The 22,477-nt window shown below is 44.8% G+C and overlaps 1 protein-coding gene across 3 annotated transcripts in view; it reads right to left on the minus strand.

The window, feature by feature from the left end:
* The window catches only part of LOC126076000 (apolipoprotein L3-like), a 110,363-nt gene that overhangs the window by 36,253 nt on the left and 51,633 nt on the right, over positions 1 to 22,477 (minus strand). Inside the window, exons 3-4 of one of the 3 annotated variants that reach the window (XR_007517390.1) lie at positions 15,802 to 15,928; positions 8,601 to 8,626 (exon numbers count right to left, since the gene is read on the minus strand). The exons of 1 other annotated variant lie outside the window; for it this stretch is intronic. Coding sequence is in view for 1 of the 2 variants with exons in the window: in XM_049884327.1 (XP_049740284.1) it covers positions 21,347 to 21,377 (31 nt within the window). In the remaining variant the exon portion in view is untranslated. Of the gene's footprint in view, positions 1 to 8,600; positions 8,627 to 15,801; positions 15,929 to 21,346; positions 21,458 to 22,477 lie in introns of those variants that run through there. One more of the 3 variants, XM_049884327.1, reaches the window with a different exon arrangement.

Consider the following 22,477-nt stretch of genomic DNA (forward strand, 5'->3'; position numbering starts at 1 on the left):
GTCGATTCTGACTCATAGTGACCCTATAGGACAGGGTATAACTGCCCCATAGTTGTAGTTAGCTGCCACTAAGCTGGCCCCAACTCATAGCAATCCCATAAACAATGAAACAAAACGCTGCCCGGTCCTGCACCATACCCATGACTGGTTAGGAATGTGACCGCTGTGATCCACAGGGTTTTCATTGGCTGATGCACTGAAGCAGAGTGCCAGGCCTTTCTTCCTAGTCTGTCTTAGCCTGTCTTCCTAGTCTGTGTGGAAGCTCCACTGAAACCTTTTCAGCATTGTAGCAACACACAAGCCTTTACTGATACGGGGCGGTGACTGCACATGAGATGCACTGGCTGGGAATCCAACCCAGGTCTCGCACATGGAAGGGAAGAATTCTGCCACTCAACCACCAATGCCTTATTCCACAAACTTAGTGGCTTAAGACAACACAAATTTATCCTTTTATACTCCTAGAGGCCAAAAGTCCAAAAATTAAGGTATTTGCAGGACTGTGTTCCTTCTGGAGGTTGTATGGGAAGAATGCCTTTTCTTGCCCTTTCCAGCTTCTAGAGGCCACCATATTCTTTGGCTTGTGGTACTTTTCTCCATCTTCAAAGCCTCTGCTTCCATCACCACATTTCCCTTTCTTTACTCTGACCTTCCCATTTCCTTCTTACAAGGACCCTGTGATTACATTGGATTCATCTGGATAATTCCGAAGAGTCTCTCCATCTCAAAATTCTTAGTTTAGTCTCTTTTTCCATGTAAGATAACATAACTACAGGTTCTGAGGATTCAGACCTGGGCATCTTTGGGGAACCATTATTCAGTGTAGAATTGCACCACAAGGGCAAAATATGTGCAAAATATCAAGACAGGAGCCTAATGGAACAAAAGTAAAATTGACATCATGCTGAGGACCTTTCACTCTATGACATAATTTTAGGACTGTGATGGTTAAGATTGTGTGTCATCTTGGCTAGGCCATGGTTCTCAGTGTTTTGGCAAGTGTATAATGTTGTGATCGCTTCCATGTTGAGATCTGATATGTCATCGCCCACATGATGAGATCTGCCTCAAGTATCCAATTAGCTGAAAGGGATTTTCCTTGGTTTTTTATATGGCCTGCATCAAATATAAGTAGACATTCTGGCAATATTCAGGGTCTTTTTGCTCAAGCTGCGTCCTATAGCTGGCTCCTGTTTGTCTGAACTCCAGTTCTTGGGACTTGCCCTACCAACTTACTTGTGGTCTTGCAGGGCAGTCTTGGCATTCATTCTTCAGTCTTCCCAGCCTGTGAGCAAAAGCCCTGTTCTCTGACCTGCCATTCTTGGGTTCCCCAGCCCCTGCAGCTATGTAAATCAGGAGAAACCTCTATCCTGACCCACAGACTTGGGTTGTTCCAGCCTTTACAATCGAGTGAGCCATTTCCTTGATATAATTCTCTCTCTCTCTCTATATATATATATATTTATATGCTTTACTGACTTTGCTTCTCTAGAGCACCCAGTCTAACACAAGGATTTAGTTGAAGGGAAATATTTGGATTTGACTTGAGTTGGGAAAGTTATGAGCACTTTTGCCATTGTAAATGGGGCAGTTGAATCTAAGACAGGTTAAGGAGACTCATTTTTGTTTCTACGAGAAGAATGGTGCATAGCAGCAAGTACAAATTCAGGTGGCTACTTGAACTGAGACTTTCCCCTCAGGGTTTATGTTCCTATTATCCATTCCTCTTCCTGGTCCTTGGCCTGGCTGATTGGTCCAAGAATATAATCAACTGACCCAAGCTATTCTATCTCCTGGGAATTTGAAATTTTAATCAAATACAGTAAGATTCAAGGTGGATTCAATGTGTTTGAACGTAGGCCAACTTATGGCAGGGCACTTGAGAGGCAGACTGTATGTTCCTGATGTTGGATCTGCCCTGGTTCCTGTCCTTCCCCAGTTGTGTAGATTTAGTGCTTCCTTCCACTCTCTGCAATATCCTTGCTCCATTCCAATATATTCCATTTTTTGCCTGTGTTAGCCAGACTCACTCTCTGTTGCTTGCGGACAAAAGAATCTCAGCTGATGGAAGAATTGCAGTAGAATAGTGTCAAATACACTTTTAGCAGCATGAAATTCAACTCTAGAGATTCAGAGGGGGAAAGGATTCATGGATTACTAAACAACTCAGTTACTAATCGCTCAGTGCCTGAAACTCTCAATGCCCAGGTAAAATCTATGAAAGGATGTTGCTTATCAAAGGATTGATGAAGAATTGACAAAGAAGTAAGGCACATTTTTCAGGTGATCAGGCAAGTGGATGGCCATGGCTATGATGACTTCTTCAGGAAGAAATTGAAGAAATGTTCGAAGGCTTCAGGGAAACATCTACTGATAGAGAGCTAGAAGGACTGAGAAAAGTCCTCCAAAGGATTCCATAGACAAAAGGGAATAAACGATTACTGAAATGGCAAATTTCTGTTACAATTATATTTACCACAATCAAAACAGGACAAAATAAGGCACCGAATGCACTTTATGAGTGGCTTAGATTCTCCAGGATGATTTTGCATGGCTTGTGTCTCTTTTGTCCTGCCCTGGGCTCCAGAAATGGGAATCGACTCAGCACCCACATGCTCCACAACATAGAAATACAGAGCATTAATGCCCATTGGAGGTGGGAGCAATGGTTAAATGCTTTCTCTTTCCTCGCTGGAGAGGACAATTCTGAGGACATCCTCAGAAGGTCCTGACAGGCTCAGGCACCAATCGCCCACAAAATCCCACTGCTGTCCAGTCAATTTCAACTCACAGCAAACCTACAGACAGAGTAGAACTGTCCCATAGGGTTTCCAAGGCTGTAAATCTTTATGGAAGCAAGGGAATTGCCACATCTCTGTCCCACAGAGAGGCTAGTGGGTTCAAATCACGAACCTTTTGGTTAGCAGCCAAGTGCTTTAACCACTGTGCGACCAGAGCTCCTCAATCACCCACATGGGTAACCAAATCAAGAACACATCCTTCCAGTAACATCCCTTTTTTCTTCCTTCACTTCCTCAACCCCTCACCCCTGCATCCAGGGATCACTTCCCAAATAAACCAGCCTTACCTCTGGCTCTGCCTTCTAGGAAACACAGACTACAACTGGATACTTTAGGCTCAGGAAGGCTTATGGGTTTCTGTGAAAAGGCTAATGGGAAACCATTGAAGAGGTGGAGAGAGGTGCTTGATGAGATCTGCATTCTTTAAGGGTCATTCTGACCCAGTGTGGACAATGAGTATCAGGCAGGGATGGTGACATTGTGTAATTACAGGAATACTATTCTAGAAGCTCTTAAAGGGTCTAGGTGAAATGTAAGCATAGCCTGGTTGAGGATATTTGCTGTCTGGCTGTCTTTCTCTGTCCTTCCATCTCTGACCCTACCTCACACGTGCACACAGACCCTTCCGATTCCTCATTAGACTCACGTGCTGTGTGCCCTGACTGCTGGACTAAAAACAAGCCTGTGTTCAGCCCAAGTCAGACATGCACAAGTCTCTCCAGTGTCCCACAGTGAGGCCTGCTGAATGCCAGGACCTGAAGGAAATGACTGGGTGGGAGACTGGGAGCCCACGGTGCTAACAGGAGCAGCATGGGGTGCTTGCTCCCTGAGTTCCTAGAAGGCAGGCTTATGGGGAAGGGAAGCCAGGCAACCAGAGCCCAAGTGAGGCAATCAGTCAAACACGAAAGAGCTCAGGGCATCCATGAATAATTATTGAACCAAAGTCTGTAGAAGCCAAGATGGGGAGAGCCGGAAGGGTCTGAGACAGTGTCTTCTCCAACCCTGCTGCTCCCATCTGATGAAGAAATTGAGGCTCTCAGAGGCTGTTTATCTTGATTGCAAGCTGGTTGATCTCCATGACATACTACAAGGCTCCTTGGCAAGTTCATGGCACCTACTTTCACATTCTTTTCAAATCAAGCACTATTCCAACATAGCATTTTGAATTTCTTTGTAACTTCATTGGTCCTTTCAGTACACTCTTGCCCCAAAAAGGGCTGGTGACTTGCCAAATGCTCCACTCACTCTGTTGTCACTACCACCACCATCATCATTATCATCATCATGATCAAGAAGTCCCTGCCTGACTGAGATAAACCTGCTGAAAGACAAGGGGAGTTGATACTGGAAAGATAGGGCTAGAGACCACCACCTGCGAGCCTTCACACTTGCTAGGACATGAAACCATCAGGAGGGTCAATAATAAACCACTGCTACCTCTCCTATATTCCAACAATTCTAACTCTGGCTTTCTCCCATTTCCAACTCTTTAATTTTCTCATTGTTTGTTCCTGCACGTCTCCCTCTCCACTCATGCGCCCAGTGTTTTCTTTAGTCCAAAATACACTGTTTCTTCCCATTCGCCTCACTGTCTAGTCCCCTCTCCTCTCTTATTTCAGCTGTAGCTTACTTGCCTTAACTTCTTTTTAAATGTTTATTATTTCTGTTGTTGAGAATATACACAGCAGACCATACACCAGTCCAACATTTTCTACACGTAGAATTCAATGACATTGATTATATTCTTCGAGTTGTGCACCCATCCTCACCTCCCTTTTCCGAGTTGTTCCTCCCCCACTGACATAAACTCACTGCCCCCTAAAGTTCCTATCTAATCGTTTGAGTTACTACTGTCAATTTGATCCCATGTAGATAGATCTTAAAAGAGCACAGTGCTTAAGGCAGACAACCTTTACTAGTTAAGCTAAACTATTGGATGGTTTTAATGAGACTTGAGGGGATATTTTTGGTTTAAGGTTTAAAGATCATCTAAGGGCAGTAATCTGAGGGTTCATCCAGCCTCCATGGCTCCATTTTCTGCCTTGTCTCGAACCCACTTTCCATCTGCATTAACACTTCTCTTGCTGTACTCAGACACAGAAAGGCCAAATTCCTCAATACTCAGTTGCATAAACTATCTCTCCCTCTTTTTCTTTTGAATAAAATGCTTCCACACTGGTGACAGCTTCCGCTGCTCCCAACACTGTTAGGGGGCATTGAGTCAGCCCCTACTGCAGATTCTTATGGATCTGGGTGAGTTTCTCTAACTTCCTCTCCAGATCCTGAGCCTGCTTCCTCAGCTCTTCAGCTGACTCCACCTTCGCCCCCTCGTGTAACTGCTTTGACTCTTGCACAAGGCTGACCACATCCACCAGAAGGGAGACACCTGTGGTGGTCATACCTATGACCCGGGCTCCTTCAGTCATTGCCACAGCTGTTCCTACAAAGATTTTTCACACCTGCTTACCCTTCTTGATCAAGGGGCAAACGGCTTTCATGACACAGATGGGAATGACTACTGTGAATTCGAATACATTGGTTTTCTGCTTCCTGGTGTATGACAAGACTTTGTTGCAAATCTTTCTGATAGAAACATGTGGTGGAAGCACAGCCTTCACACCACCTACACAATCGCCAGTTGACACCAGTTTGCTGGCTTTGGCTTCTGCTGACAACCTGGTTGAGTGGTCCACAATGCTGGTGGAAATACCGGTGATAGCAGCCGATGCTCCCAGCCCCACTCCAGTTGCCCAGACTGCCAGACTGGCCCCTGCTGTTACAGGTGCCAGAGCCAAGCCAAAGATAGTCAGGACACCAGAGACAATGCAGGTGGAATTGGCCACCACGTGGGAGATGGTGCAATCCCTGTGTATCTTGTCAACCCTGTCTGCTAGGCGGTGAAGCTCTCTTATACACTCCTCAAGCTCCATTTTCACCTGAGAAAATTCACCCAAAAAACTTGTCTCTATTCTGCTGTTCTTTTTGAAGCATGTCTTTGTCTTCTGTGGCTGTGTGTATTCTGAGCTTGTTCAGAGCTTCAGGTAGTACATCTGCCTCATCCCTGTAACAACGAAGATCAAGTAATTAAGAAAGACAGTTTGCTTAGCTGTAAAATGGGCTTGATAAGATCTATCCTCACTAAATCATAGAGCTTTTACTATAAATCAAACTGAAAAGAATTCTACAAATGCGAAGAATTTTTCTTTCAATGTTAACACATGTTTTGTACATCACAGATGCTCCATAGTACGTATTCAATAAGGGAGCAAATAAGTAGAAATCATCTTAAGATGCTGCTTCATTGTAGGCAAAGATTTTTTTTCACTCTAGGGCAGGTCAACACCTTTGTGAAAGGGTCAGTCCCAGCACTGCCTGCCGCCTTTCCTGTAACCCATGAATAGACCTTGTGATTAGGACCAGCTGTGTTGGCCTGGCTTTTTGGATGAGATGAGAGTGTGGGCTGACACCTTTTCTGGGTCATTTTGATCCACACACATCCCATAGCAGATAATGGCCTATTAACACATTGGTCCCCTCCTGCCCTGAACTCATGTTAAAATTCCCAGGAACAGCTTAGCTAAGTGTATAGGTTATATGGCACCTGGCAACCCCATTGCTTCCTTGGGAAGAAACGGGATCGTTCTCTTGCATCACAAGAGGGCTGCGTGCAGACCATCATCTCCTTGTGTCAGCTGAGGATTGAGACCCACTGGTCATGGAGCATCGACGCCCACTATGGAAGCTGACATTGCTCCGCCTCTTCTCCGTGTGAGTGAAGTGTTGTTCCATCCTGTGTGTGAGGCATGTCTCTCTTGGAAACCCCAACACCTGCATTGCCCCAATTGACTGGGAAGCAGGAGCCCAGGCTATGAACCCTGTCTCCATTCTGACTCTGCACCCCAACTTTATTGACTCCTGAGCCAGTAGCCAGCACCCCCAACCTTCAGGGCCTTACTCTCAGATGCCACTAGCCTAACTCACACCTTACCTGATGGTGGCTTAACACGTGTGCACTCCAAGGCAATGAGCAATTTTATAGAACCTCTTAAACACGCCAGAAACTTGAAGAGCCAAATACATGGATTGTTTAGCCTGCAAAGACCTGCATTTGGACAAAGTGGAGGAGGAAGTATTTTCCTCTCTGCTGGGGACTTGAGAGAACGAGTAGAGGCAAGCCCCTCAAACTACAAAAATTTGGTAACCAACCACTCTGACTTTGGAAGTCATCACAAAAACATACTGCCTCCCTGCTGATCAGGGGCTACCTTATGTCAAATAGAACAAAATCCATTTTCATTGAGCCAATTCCGACACATAGCAACCCTATAGGACAGACTAGAGCTGTCCCATAGGATTTCCAAAGCTGTAATCTTTACAAAAACAGACAGCCACATCTTTCTCCCATGGAGCAGCTGATGAGTGTGAACTGCCAACCTTTTTGTTAGCAGGCAAGCACTTAACAATAGTGCCAACAGGTCTCCAATAGAAGAGGGTCCCAAATGGCAGTCGAGAACCCCTCAGCTCCCAGAAGAGTGTGAAGGAAACAACCACCCACAGCCCTCGAAGTCAAATCAGGGAGGGGAGAAATGTTCCCTCCCACTCAACTGTCCTCTGCCAGGCCCACAGCCTCCTTAAGTTTGTGCCCTAGACACCTCACTCACATTGCCCTGGACCCACCCTGCTGCCCAAGCCTTCTTACCCCTCCTACGCCCCCAGCTTTGACCCTGTGTCCAGGCCTCCCTGGGCCTTTGGACAGGATGAACCGAGGTTCCCCAGCTTTGACCTGCCATTCACTCCAAGCCTTCACCAAAATCCTATAAGACTGATTCCTATTCCCATTGCACAGTAACAAATCCAAGTCTCTAAGATACAACATAACTCGTCCAGAGCTACAGAGCTGGGTGGGGCCAGAGTCAGGATCCCACCCTGCTCTGTCCAACTCTGCCCCAGCCTCTCTGCCTTGTGGCCCAGGAGAAGGATCCTGTAGTGTCTTTATAATGGCTTGGATGGGGAGAAACAGAAGTCTAGCCTGACCTCCCAGGAACACAAGTTGATCATGTCAGAATTTTTCTCAGTTGCCCCAGAGGAAGTCATGCTTGACTCTTTCATTGTGGAAGAAGATCGTAGGGACCTGTCTCTTCCCAGCAACTTTGTAATTGAGCATGTACTATGTGTGAGTCATTATCCTGAGCACTTTACATGTATTATCTTATTCTCCTCACAATCAAGCTCAGCAGATAAAGAAATTGGTGGATAGTGGTGAAGTCTCTTGCCCAATGTCACACAACACTCAGATGGCGGAAATGATCCAGCTCCATGCAGGTTTCATCTCTTCTCAAGCCGAGACCCTTCACTGCCAGTGAATACCAAACCAAACCAAGGCTGTTGCCGTCGAGTCGATTCTGACCTATAGCAACCCTACAGGACAGAGTAGAACTGCCCCATAGGGTTTCCAAAGAGCAGCTGGTGGATTTGAACTGCCAACAGAACTTTTGATTAGCAGCTCTATCACTTAACCACTGAGTCATCAGGGCTGTGCCGGTGAATGGCACGGAGGAAATGGTCCTCATGGATTGCTGAGAAGGGATATCTTCAACCCCAACCACAGGAGATTGCCTGGAGGATGTGTGTCTGCCAGGAGGCAACAAGCCCAGCAGGAAGATCGGGGTGCCATTCCTTGGACACTGTGCAGGTTACCTGGACAAGTCTGCCTCAACCAGGAATCTCTCCCAGGCTCGGTCTTCAGCCAGCAGGAGTTGCAGCTCCTCCTTGGCTCAAACTGTTCTTGAGATATTCAGTATCATCCTCACTGATGCCTTGGCTCTCTAGTTGGAAAGAAACAGAATATGGTTAGAGGAAATGGTGGCATATCATAAATTGCATTATTATAAGGTGTTAAACGTACATCTTTCAGAGTAGCTGTCACCTGGGGTAATTTTGATAGTCACCTGGGAAGTGTCTTGGCACTTTGTAAAGGAACCAGTCATTGTCAGCTCAGCGTAATCAGAAAACAAGCCTTCCAGCCTTCTGAAAGTGGGGGAATTCCACTGATAGCTTCCATTTACCATGTGCCTATTGTGTGGCAAGTGCTTTATATCAGTGTTTTCAAAATGTGAGTGGCAACCTATTAGTGGGTCATGAAATCAGTTTATTGGGTCAAGGGCAGCATTTTACAAAGAAAATGGAATGGTGAATATCAATGTTTTGAACATAGTAAGGACATGTGTTGTTTTGTGAAATATTTCATATATAATGTGTTGTTGTTGTTGTTGTTGTCTTGTGCCATCCAGTCGATTCCGGCTCATGGTGACCCCCATGTGTTACAGACTAGAACTTGGCTGTAATCATAACAAAAGCAGTTCACCAGGCCTTTCTTCCACAGTGTCACTCTGCAGATTTGAAATGCTCCTACCCTTTCTGTTATGAGTCCAGCACAAATGGTTTGTACCACCCAGGGACCTTATATGTGTATATATATGTATGTGTGTGTGTTTATAAAACGGGTCTAAGCAGCACCCTATAATTAAACACATTACTATTTAATTAATTAATTCAGTAGGGAGAGGAATATTCACACTAAAGCGCAAAATCAAATCCGTTCCTGTCAAGTCAATTCTGACTCATAGTGACTATACAGGACGGAGTAGGACTGCCCCATTGTGTTTCCAAGGCTGCAATCTTTCCGGAAGCAGACTGCTGCATCTTTTTCCCTCAGAGCAGCTGGTGGTTTCCAGTCGTCCACCTTCCGATTAGCAGTGAGCTATAAACTACTGGGACAAATACTGTAATGAATAGAAGTAGTCTGAGGTTAGTTCAGGTCAGGATTTCTGTCCAAATGAGCCACCAAAGAGATGTGTGGTTTTTCAAGGTTTGGGGAATTACGGAATTGCAGGTAAGGGACTGGGGCCAGTGGTGTCACTAGGGAGGTGCGGGGAGCGGCGGGGAGAACCCATGGCATGACACCGTCAGAGGGGATGACACCAAAATGACTGACTATAAAATGTTTGTGCAATGTTTCAGCAGAAATTTATTACCTTTTATAAAAATATTCCTGAAGCAATATAACAACAAAACATTTTTATGTAAGCCCAGCTTAAGTGCATCAATATACCTAAAAGGCTGGAACTCTATTCTAACTTACTTTTTTAACCTTCTTATATGCTCCAGTCAGAGGTGTCGTTACGACCCAATTACAATGAGGCTTCGAATCGTGTGGTTTTGTTTGCAGGTGCTACAATCACACGTTGTTGTTTTTGTTGCTTCCAGTGTTTTTTTTTTTTTTTTGTACATTAGAAGATTTACAGAGCAAACTAATTTCTCATTAAATAATTAATACACATATTGTTTTATGACATTGGTTGCCAACCCCACAACATCTCAACACTCTCCCCTTCTCCACCTTGGGTTCCCCGTTACCAGCTTTCCTGTCCCCTCCTGCCTTCTGGGCCTTGTCCCTGGGCTGGTGTGCCCATTTAGTCTGGTTTCATTCATGGGCCTGTCTAATCTATGGCTGAAGGGTGAACTTCAGGAGTGTTTGCTGCCGGTGGTTTTACGGTATTGATTTTGTCAAAATTTCTGGTGTTTTAGCTACAATATTGTAGTAATTAGCATGCGTGAGGGGGGTGAGTGACACCAACCCTAGTGACTCCACTGACTGGGGACCGTATATATGCATGTGTGTGCTGACACCTCTATAAAATGTGTTGCCTACTATGTTCACACAAGCCAGGTGCTGTTCTTATTTCCCAGAAGAAGAATGTGAGACACAGAGAGGGAAAGCCTGCGACCAGAGCCAGCAAGCAGAGGGCTTCGGATTGGAATCCTGGCTGCCTGGCAGGCATTTCTTTGACATGACTTTGAAGTCTTATGTTTTAAATTTTCCTGTGATTTCTTCATTCAGCTCTGTAGTGTACCTGTGGGGTTTTTACTTTAAAACAACATTTCAAACTACACACCATTGAGGACAACCACAAAACAAGGAGATCCTCCCGCTGACCATGTGTGGCCCCGGCAGGATGGCATATGGGAAGGGCGGTCCCTCCTTTAATAAAAGCAAATCCAAAAGTTCCGAGATGGGCGGTGGAGGGAGATTTCAGGTTGGGGTTGTGGACTGGACCCTTGACCCTGATCCGTGTAATCTCTCCATATTACCTCTCTCTCCTCCAGGCTGGTCTTGGGGACACTGAGTGACCCACAAGGTTTAAACCAGGCTTTATGCAACAAGAGATCATCTTGTTTCCACCAGTGATAAAACAGTTGCCATCGAGTCGATTCCAACTCAAGGCAACCACAATACGTGTCAGAAAACTGTGCTCCATAGGGTTTTCAAAGACTGATTCTTTGGAAGTAGATTGCCAGGCTTTTCTTCCAAGGCACCTCTGGGTGTACTTGAACTGTCAACCTTTTGGTCAGCAGCCAAGCACATTAACTGTTGATTCTCAGGAATCTGCCATTCCTAACCCTTCTTCAAGGATCCCAGGGATATCTGGGGAACTCCAGGCTCCTTATCTTTCTACCCCTTTCTTATTCTTCAGCCTAACTAAATGAAACACAAATTGTGGTTCCTGAGAGAATTTGATTTGTTTCCAAGGCAGTTCAGTGATGGGGAGGAAAACAGTCCTAAGGAAACAGGAGCAGGAGACCTCATGTCGATTTGGGGATGAGGGGCTGTTTTGTTGTTTCTTTCTGCTGCTTCACTGGAGAGAGGAAATCAGGGCTTAGACTGAGGGAACCACATCTCTGTATCTGTGTATTTCTAGGTGAGAGCCAAGGATCGTTTCCCAAATAAACCACCTGCATATGAGCCTTGCCTCCAGCTCTGCCTTCTGGGAAACAGACTACAACTGGCTACTTTAGACTCATGGAGGCTTATGGCTTTCTGTGCAAAGGGTAATCGTAAACCATTGAAGAGGTGGAGGCAGGTGCTTGATGAGATCTATGTTCTTTAAGGGTCATTCTGGCCCAGTGTGGAGAATGGGCAGTGGGCAGAGACAGTAATCACCTTACAAGAGTCTAGGTGAAATGTGAGGGTAGCCTAGATGAGAATGTTTGCTGTCTGGCTGTTTCTCTCAGTCCTTCCATCTCTGACCCTCTCTCACATGTGCACACAGGCCCATCTAATTCCTGATTAGACTCATATGCTGTGTGTTGATCCTGGGCCATGACTGTTGGACCAAAAGCACACCTGTGTTCAGCCCAAGTCAGACATGCACAAGCTTCTCCAGGGTCTCCCAGTGGGGCCTGCTGGGTACTGGGGCCTGAGAGAAATGACTGGGTGGGAGAATGGGAGCCCAAGGGCAAGCAGGAACAGCATGGGGAACTTGCTCCCTGAGACCCTGGAAGGCAGGCTCTTGGGGAAGGGAAGTCAGGCATTCAGGGGCCAAGTGAGGAAATCAGTCAACACAGCAAGAGCTCAGGGCATCAATCAATATTTATTGATCCAAAGTCTATAGAAGCCAAGATGGGGAGAGCCAGAAGGATGTGAAATCCTGTTTTCTCCAACCCTCCCTCCCCCAACTTATGAGGAAATTGAGGCTCAGAGAGGTTGTGTATCTTGATTCCAAGCTGGTTGATCTCCATGACATGCTTCAAGGTTCCTTGGCATACTCCAGCAACTACTTTCACATTTTTTTCAAATCAACCACTGTTCCAACACAGCACTTGGCATTTCTCTGGAGCTTCATCGGTCCTTCGGTGCACTCTTGCCCCCAAAAGAGCTGGTGACTTGCCAAATGCTCCACTCACTCTGTTGTCACCACCACCACCATCATCATCACCATCATCATCACCATGATCAAGAAGTCACTGCCTGACTAAGATAAAGCTACTGAAAGACAAGGATGAGTTGATACTGGAAAGATAGGGCTAGAGACTACCACCTGGGAAAGTCTTCACTCTTCCCAGGACATCAGACCATGGGCATCATCAGTAATGGAGCCACTGCTACTTCTCCTGTGTTCCAACAGTTCAACTCTGGTTTTCTCCCATGTCCTACTCTTTCATTTTCTCATTGCTTGTTCCTGCATGCCGCCCTCCCACTCATGCTCCCGATGTCTTCTTTAGTACAAAATGAACTGTTTCTTACCATTCTTTCTCTCTACTCCCTTCTCCTCTCTTATTTCAGCCCCAGCTTACCTGTCTTCTCTTTTTTAAATTTTTATTGTTTTTGTTGTTATTGAGAATATACACAGCAAAACACACACCAAACCAACAGTTCCTATCTACATATAGAATTCAGTGACATTGATTACATTCTTGGAGTTGTGCAAACATTCTCCCCTTCCTTTTTCTGAGTTGTTCCTCCCCCATTGACATAAACTCACTGCCCCATATGTTTCCTATCTAATCTTTCAAGTTACTATTGTCATTTTGATCCCATGTAGATAGATCTTATAAGAGCACAATGCTCAAGGCAGACAACCTTTACGAGTTAAGCTAAGCTATTACATGGTTTTAAGAAGAATTGAGGGGATATATTTGGTTTAAGGTTTAAAGATTATCTCAGGGCAATAATTTTGGGGCTTCATCTAGCCTTCATGGGTCCATTTCCTGCCTTGGCTTAAACCCACAATCCATCTGCATTAACCCTTCCCTTGCCATATTCAGCTACGGAGAGACCAAATTCCTTAATACTCAGTTGCATAAACTATCTCTCTCTCTTTGTCGATTGAATAAAATGCTTCCACACTGGTGACAGCCTTCCCTGCTCTCAGCACTGCTCTGGGGGTCCTTGAGTCAGTCCCTACTAAAGACTTATAGATCTGGGTGAGCTCCTCTAACTTCCCCTCCAGCTCCCAAGTGTGCATCCTTATCTCTTCAGCTGACTGTTTTCGCCCCCTCATACAAGTGCTTTGAGTCTTTCACCAGGTTGACCACACCCAACGGAAGGAAGACGTCTCTGGAGGCCCTACCCATGACTTGGGCTCCTGTCTTCACGAGATGCCTGGCATTGGCTACTGGGTGAGGGTTGCCCAGCCTGATGTCACGGATAGCTCTCCCAATGTTTGCTAAGACTTCCATGCTAATCTCTGTGATGGGAACAGATGGTAGCCTAGGCTTCACAATACCTTCACAAACATCAGTTGACATCAGCTTGCTTGCTTTGGCTATTGCCGATGACTCAGCCGAGCTTTCCATGAAGCTGGTGGAAACACTAGTGATAGCAGCCACTGTTCCGAGCCCCACTGCTGCTGGAAGTGCCAGACTGGCCCCTGTTGTTGCGGGTGCCAAAGCCAAGCCAAGCAAGCCCAGGATGCTAGAGAAGATGCCGGTGAAACTGGCCACCACCTGGAAGATGGTGCAGTCTCTGTGTACCCTGTCAATGTTGTCTACAATTCTATGAAGCTCTTCTATATGCTCCTCAAGCTCCATTTTCACCCAAGGAAACTCATCCAAAAACCTCTCAATATCCTGCTATTCTTTGTCTTCTGCAGCTATGTCTATCCTGAGCTTGTTCAGAGCTTAATGTAGTACAACTCCCTCATTCCTGTAACAATGAAGAGCAAGTAATTAAGAAAAACAGTTTCCTTAGCTGTAAAATGGATTTGGTAAGATCTATCCTCCACAAATCATACAGCTTTTACTATAAATCAGATGGAAAGAATTCTACAATGCAAAGATTTTTCTTTCAATGTTACTCATGTTTGAACATCATAGATGCTCCATAGTACTTATTCAATAAGGGAATAAATAAGCAAAAATCATCTTAAGATGCTGTTTCATGGTAGGTTAAGATGTTTTCTCACTCAGGGTGGGTGACCACCTCTTTGAAAGGGTCAGTCCCAGCACAGCCTGCTCCCTTTCCCTGTGTCACATGAATGGACCTTGTAATTAGGACCAGCTGTGTTGGCCTGGCTTTTTGGATGAGACGAGAATATGGGCTAATTCCTTTTCTGGGCCATCTTGACGCAAACACTTCCCATAATGGCCTAATAACGCATTGGTCCGCTCCTGCCCTGAACTCATGTTAATATTCCCAGGAACGACATCAGCTAGGTGTGTGCATTACATAGCACCTGGCCAACCCCACTGCTCCATCTGTTCCCTGTGGGGAAGAAACCGGATCCTTCTCCTGTATCACAGGAGGGGTGCATGCAGATCAGCTCCTTGTGTCAGCTGAGTGAGAGATGCACTGACCATGAGCGACCGATGCCCATTATGGAAGCTGACGTTGTTCTGTCTTTTTTCTAAGTGAGTAATGTGTTGTCCCATCCAGTGCCTGTGGGGGAGGCTTGTCTTCCTTGGAAACATGCCCCTACTGACGGGCATTCAGGAGCCCCGGCAATGAACCCTGGCTCTACTCTGACTCTGTACCCCACCTATACTGACTCCCAAGCCACCAGCCAGTACCCTCAACGTTCAGGGCCTACTCTCAGATGCCACTAAGCTCACACCTTAGCTGATGATGGCTTAACACGTGTGCACTCCAAAGCAATGAGCAATTTTATAGAACCTCTTAAAGATGCCAGAGACTTGAAGGACCAAATACATGAATCGTTAAGCCTACAAAGACCTGCATTTGGACAGACTTGAGAAGGAGGTATTTTTGTCTCCAGTGGGAACTTGGGAGGACAAGTAGGGGCGAGTTCCTCAAATTACAAAAGTTTGGTAGCCACCCACTCGGACTTGTTACAAAATCATACTGACTTCCTGTTCATCAGGGGTGACTGTATGTCGACTAGAACCAAACCCATTTCCATCAAGCTAATTTTGACTCATAGTGACCCTACAGGACAGAGTAGAACTGCCCCACAGGGTTTCCAAAGAGCAGCTGGTGGATTTGAACTGATGACCGACCTTTTGGTTAGCAGCCGTATCACTTAACCACTGAATTCATCAGGGCTCCGCCAGTGAATGGCATGGAGGAAATGTCCCTCATGGATTGCTGAGAAGGGATATCCTCAACCCCACAGGAGATTGCCTGGAGGATGCGTGTCTGCCAGGAGGCAACTGGCCCAGCGGGAAGTATGGGGTGCCGTTCCTGGAGCACCGTGGATGTTACCTGGACAAGCCCGCCTTATTCAGGAATCTCTCCCAGGCTTGGTCTTCAGCCAGCAGGAGTTGCAGCTCCTCTTGCCTCAAACTGTTCTCTAGATACTCAATGACTTCCTCAATGAAGCCTTGGCTCTCTAGTTGGAAAGAAACAGAACATGGTTAGAGGAAATGGTGGCAGATCATAAATTGCATTGATTATATAAGGTGGTTATATATACATCTTCCTGAGTAGCTGTCACTTAGGGTACTTCTGATAAAGTCACCTGAGAAGTGTCTTGGAACTTTGTGGACAAAAGAATCATTGTCAGCTCAGGGCAATCAGAAAACGAGCCTTCCAGCACCAGAAAGTGAGAGAATTCCACTGATAGTTCCCATTTACCCTGTCCCTATTGTGTGGCAAGCACTTTATATCAGTGTCTTCAAAATGTGAGTTGCAGAGAGGCGGAGCCAAGATGGCGGACTAGACAAATGCTTCCAGCGTGCCCTCTTTACAACAAAGACCCCCCAAAACAAGTGAAACGAGTATATTTGTGACAAGCTGGGAGCCCTGAGCTTCAAAGGCAAGCTTAGAAAATGAACTGAGTGGGAGGGGGAGGAAGAGACCGTTCAGAAATGGAGAGGAGTTACTGGACCTGAATAGCAGGGAGCCCTCAGGCACCATTCCCAAAGCAGTGGCTGGTGGGCTGGTACTAGCATTCGGCTGCAATTTCCTCAGGGAGAAGCAGCCAGCCACACAGCACACTCACACCTCCGGGAACCTGAGGAGAATGGTGCTCTTGGCAAAAGCTAAGTACTCGCATATCTTTTAACGTGCCCCCACCCCCACCCCCAAACGGGCTTCTGCAGCTGAATTCTCTGGGCTTGAGATAAGCCCTGTTGAGCGCCTAGAGCCATCGTCCCAGCCTTGGAAAGGAAAAAAATTGCATTTAGGGGAAAAGATAACTTGCTAGCTCCACTAACTGGGGGAGCTCAGGACAGAAGCGGCTCCTGTCCAGGCATGAACCGTCCATGGACCTTGAGCACCTTTCCCTTCTGCATGGACCTGTGTGGGCCTATTTCGGGAGAATAGGCCCTTGTTGGCAAACTCCAACCATTTAGGCTGTGCCGCAAAGAGGTGGGTGTTTGATGTTTGACATTGCTTTCCCTATTAAACAAAGTCCTCACCTACCCACATCAGGGACCTAAGGACTGGTAGCTCCAAGCAGGTCACCCAGCCACCCGCAACAGGGGTCCAAAGCAAACTGGTACCTCCCAGTCCTTACAACCAAAAACTTTGGGTGCCCATGGTCCCTCTGCAGAACCCACCCACCTGCATGCTCTAGAGAACAGGGACACACTTTCCTCAGAGACACTCAGGGGTCAGTTCTAAGCCCCCTGCCTTGTTCAGAGTGTGACCTCCTACTGCAATCAGATACCAGTATATACGCCAACCACCCCTGCCCCCCTAAGACTGTAGGACAGAGCCTGTACCACACACTTGATCATCAGCTACCTGGAAACCTGAGCTGAATTCATATGAGAAAATTGAATGCACTCCTAGACTGATATACCTGATAACAGCTCTAGACATCTGGGGACAGGACACCAGAGCTCCAAAGGCAAAAATAATCAAGCAACCTCACTCAAGCAACCCATGGGGTATAACAAAACAAAACAAAGCGAGAAGCTATGACACAGTAAGCAAGCATAAACTAATACGATAACTTATAGATGGCTTGGAGACAACAGTCAATATCAAGTCACATAAAGAAACAGACCATAATCACCTCAATGGGCTCTCAAAGCAAAGAATCCAGGGATCTTCTAGATGAAAGTGCATTCCTGGAATTACCAGATGCAGAATACAAAAGTTTAATGTACAGAACCCTTCAAGACATCAGGAAGAAAATGAGACAATACACAGAACAAACCAAGGAACACACAGATAAAGTAATTGAAGAAATTAGAAAGATTATTCAGGAATATAATGAAAAATTTGATAACCTGGAAAAATCCATAGACAGACAGCAATCAGAAATTCAGAAAATTAACAATAAAATTACAGAATTAGATAACTCAATAGAAAGTCAGAGGAGCAGAACTGAGCAATCAGAAGCTAGAATTTCTGAACTCAAAGATAAATCACTTGGCACTAATATATTTGAAGAAAAATCAGGTAAAAGAATTTAAAAAAATGAAGGAAACTTAAGAATCAAGTGGGACTCTATTAAGAGAAATAACCTACAAGTGATTGGAGTACCAGAACAGGGAGGCATAACAGAAAATACAGAGAGAATTGTTGAAGATTTGTTGGCAGAAAACTTCCCTGATATTCTGAAAGATATCTATCCAAGATGCTCATTGAACTCCACGCAAGGTAGATGTTAAAAGAAAGTCTGTTAAAAGAAAGTCACCAAGACATATTATAATCAAACTTGCCAAAACCAAAGATAAAGAGAGAATTATAAGAGCAGCAAGAGAGAAATGAAAAGTCAGCTACAAAAGGAAAGCCGATAAGAATAAGCTCGGACTACTCGGTAGAAACCATGAAGGCAAGAAGGCAATGGGATGACATATTTTAAAAATTGAAGGAAAAAAAAAAATGCCTGCCAAGAATCATATATCCATCAAAACTGTCTCTTAAATATGAAGGTGAAATTAAGACATTTCCAGATAAATACAAGTTGAGGGAATTCATAAAAACCAAACCAAAATGACAAGAAATGCTAAAGGGAGTTCTTTGGTTAGAAAATCAATAATATCAGATATCAACCCAGGACTAGAACACTGGACACGGCAACCAGAAGTCAACCCAGACAGGGAAATCCAAAAAAACAAAGCAAGATTTAAAAAAAAAAAAAAAAAAAAGCTCAAAACAGGGTAACAGTGATGTTATTTTATAAAAGAAGACATTAGAATAAGAAAGAGGGACTAAGAAATGTAAACATACACCTTCCATGTGGAGAGGAAGATATGGCAATACAAAGAAATAAAAGTTAGGTTTAAATTTGGAAAAATAGGGGTAAATAATAAGGTAACCACAAAGGAGACAAACTATCCTACTCATCAAAATAAAATACAAGAAAAAAATACAGACTCAGCAGAAACAAAATCAACAACAAATATGAGGAAAGGACAATATATAAAGAAAATCTACTCAGCACATAAAATCAAGTGGAAAAAAGAAGCTGTCAACACACAAAAAAAGACATCAAAATGATAGCACTAAATTCATACCTATCCATAACTACCCTGAATGTAAATGGACTAAATGCACCAATGAAGAGACAGAGAGTGGCAGAATGGATTAAAAAACGAGATCCGTCTATCTGCTGCTTACAAGAGACACACCTTAGACTTAGAGACACAAACAAACTAAAACTCAAAGGGTGGAAAAAAATATATCAAGCAAACAACAATCAAAAAAGAGCAGGAGTGGCAATATTAATTTCTGACAAAATAGACTTTAAAGTTAAATCCATCAGAAAGGATAAGGAAGGACACTATATAATGATTAAAGGGATGATACACCAAGAAGATATAACCATATTAAATATTTATGCACCCAGTGACAGGGCTGCAAGATACATAAAACAAACTCTACCAGCATTGAAAAGTGAGATAGACGGCTCCACAATAATAGTAGGAGACTTCAACACACCACTTTCGGGGAGCAACAGGACATCCAGAAAGAAGCTCAATAAAGACACGGAAGATCTAAATGCCACAATCAACCAACTTGACATCATAGACGTATACAGAACACTCCACCCAACAGCAACCAAGTATACTTTTCTAGTGCACACGGAACATTCTCTAGAATAGACCACGTATTAGGTCATAAAGCAAGCCTTAGCAGAATCCAAAACATTGAAATATTACAAAGCATCTTCTCTGACCATAAGGCCATAAAAGTGGAAATCAATAATAGGAAAAGCAGGGAAAAGAAATCAAACACTTGGAAACTGAACAATACCCTGCTCAAAAAAGACTGGATTATATAGATGACATTAAGGATGGAATAAAGAAATTCATAGACTCCAATGAGAATGAAAACACTTCCTATCAGAACCTTTGGGACACAGCAAAAGCAGTGCTCAGAGGCCAATTTATATCAATAAATGCACACATCCAAAAAAGGAGAAAGGGCCAAAATCAAAGAATTATCCCTACGACTTGAACAAATAGAAAGAGAGCTACGAAAGAAACCCACAGGCACCAGAAGAAAATATATAATAAAAATTAGAACTGAACTAAATGAAATAGGAAACAGAAAAAGAATTGAAAGAGTTAACAAGACCAAAAGCTGGTTTTTTGAAAAAATCAACAAAATTGATAAACCACTGGCCAAACTGACAAAAAGTGTGAGGTGCAACCTATCAGCAGGTCAGGAAATGAGTTTATTGGATCAAGGGCAGCATTTTACAAAGAGAATGGAATGGAAAATATCAATGTTTTGAATATAATAAGGACAAGTACTGTTTTTGTGAATGATTTCATACGTAATTTGTCGTTGTTGTCTTGTACCATCGAGTAGATTCTGCTACATGTTGATCCCCACATGTTACAGAGGAGAACTTGGCTATAATCTGTAAGGAAGCAGTTCACCGGGCCTTTCTTCTGCAGTGCCCTGTGTGGGTTTGAACCGCCAACCTTTTGGTTACCAGCCCAGCACAAGTGGTTTATATATGCACATATTGTACATATGTGTGCATGTGTGTGGGTGTGCGTGTGTCTATAATGGTTGTAAGGAGCATCCTCTGATCAAACACATTTTTGTTTAATTTATTAAATTAATTCGGCAGTGAAACCAATATTCACACTAAATCAAAAAACCGAATCCATTACTGTCAAATCAATTTCAACTCATAGCGACCCTATAGGACAGAGTAGGACTGCCCCATGTGGTTTCCAAGGCTACAATCTTTATGGAAGCAGACTGCTACATCTTTCTCCCTCACAGTAGCTGGTGGTTTCAAATCGTCCACCTTCCTATTAGCAGGGAGCTCTAAACCACTGGGACAAATACTGTAAGGAACAGAAGTGGTCCGAGGTTAGTTCAGGTCAGGGTTTCTGTCCAAGCGAGCCACCAAAGACATGTACAGTTTTTAAAGGTTTGGGGGATTACGGAATCGCAAACAAGCGACAGGGGCCAGTGACGTCACTAGAGAGGTATGGGGGTTCAGACCCCATGGGGTGACAATGTCAGAAGGGATGACACAAAAACGACTGTTTATAAAAATTTTTGTGCAGTGTTTCAGCAGAGATTTATTGCATTGTATACAAATATCTCTGCCATTATTATAACAACAAAACATTTTTTCGTAAAGCCAGTTTACATGAATCAATATACCTAAAGGGTAAGAGTTCTATGCAGATTTACATTGCTAACCTTCTAAAATGCTCTGGTCGAGGCTGTCATTTTAACCCAATTACAATGATGCTTCGAATCATGTGGTTTCATGTGCACGCACGCTCATCCAACTCCCTTCTCAATTCTTGATTCCTCTGTAGGTTAACTCAGCTTTGGAGGGCCAATCTCAACTGCACGTCCTACGAAAAGGAAGGACTACCTGAGCTGAGTCCATCGGGTTCTGGGTTCATGGTGCCAGCAGTAGTCTCTCGGAGTTTCTCCTTACAGCTGACCAGTCTGTGTCCAGGCTGGAAGGAGGCTTTGCTTTACCCTTGGGAGTGCGAGGAGAAAACAACTTATAGGATGGAATGTGAGCCAGCCATGGCAACAGGGATCACCAAGGGGCCAGATCTCCAGCAATTCCCTCCAGGATGGCAGCGATCCCCTCCACGAGATAGAAATGAAACGGACTTGAGCCAAAGTGTTTGTCTACAGGGCTTGGCCAGGTGCTATTTAAAAAAACTTACTCAGCCTCATTCCAGCTCCCTGCCCTCCCAAGCCAAATCAGCGAGTCCTGTTGGTATACAAGAAGATACTGAGACCCCATGTGTTTCCCCAGATGCCACAGGACAGGATCCCAGCAAAGCCTCTCCCTCTAGATGTCTGGAGGTCATGTTCCTCAGGCAGGGTAAAGAGGTTTGGATAGTGTGTTCCTACCAAGTAATCGTTAATGACCTCCCAGGACCAAGTTCAAGGAGCCCTGATGGTGCAACGGTTAAGCACTGTCCTGCTAATGGAAAGATCGGCACTTCCAACCCACTAGCCGCTCCATGGGAGAAAAGACCTGACAATCTCTCCTGTAAAGATTACAGCCTAGAAAACTCTATGGGGCAGTCGACTCTGTCTCATTGGGTAACTATGAGTCGGAATCGACTCAGCGGACCTAACAACAACGACAGGACCGAGCTCAAACTCATTAGCCTGGCCACAGGCCCCCTGACCTGGTTCCACCTCCTCTCTTGCCCACCTTATCACTCACCACTCCCTGTCTCCACCTACGCCTGGTGCCAGTCACATTCGAGGACTCGCCATCTCCTTGCACCTTTAGATACCTTTGCTCCGGCTGTTTCCTCCACCTGGAACACCTTCATCACCTTCCCTACCGTGTGGAAGCTCACCAAATCTTAGAGGGACAGTGCAAAACACCTCCTCCCTTGCTGGCTTTCCCCAGCCCTGTCCCACCGCCTGTGGTGCTCTCCTGGCTGTGGTCCTATCTGTGTTATGGTTCTGGAGGCGTCGACCACCTCCATCAGACTCTGAGCATCCCAGGGCAGGGCCTGCTGTATTTTCT

This window comes from Elephas maximus, chromosome 4, assembly GCF_024166365.1.
Source record: "Elephas maximus indicus isolate mEleMax1 chromosome 4, mEleMax1 primary haplotype, whole genome shotgun sequence".
Taxonomy (NCBI): domain Eukaryota; kingdom Metazoa; phylum Chordata; class Mammalia; order Proboscidea; family Elephantidae; genus Elephas; species Elephas maximus.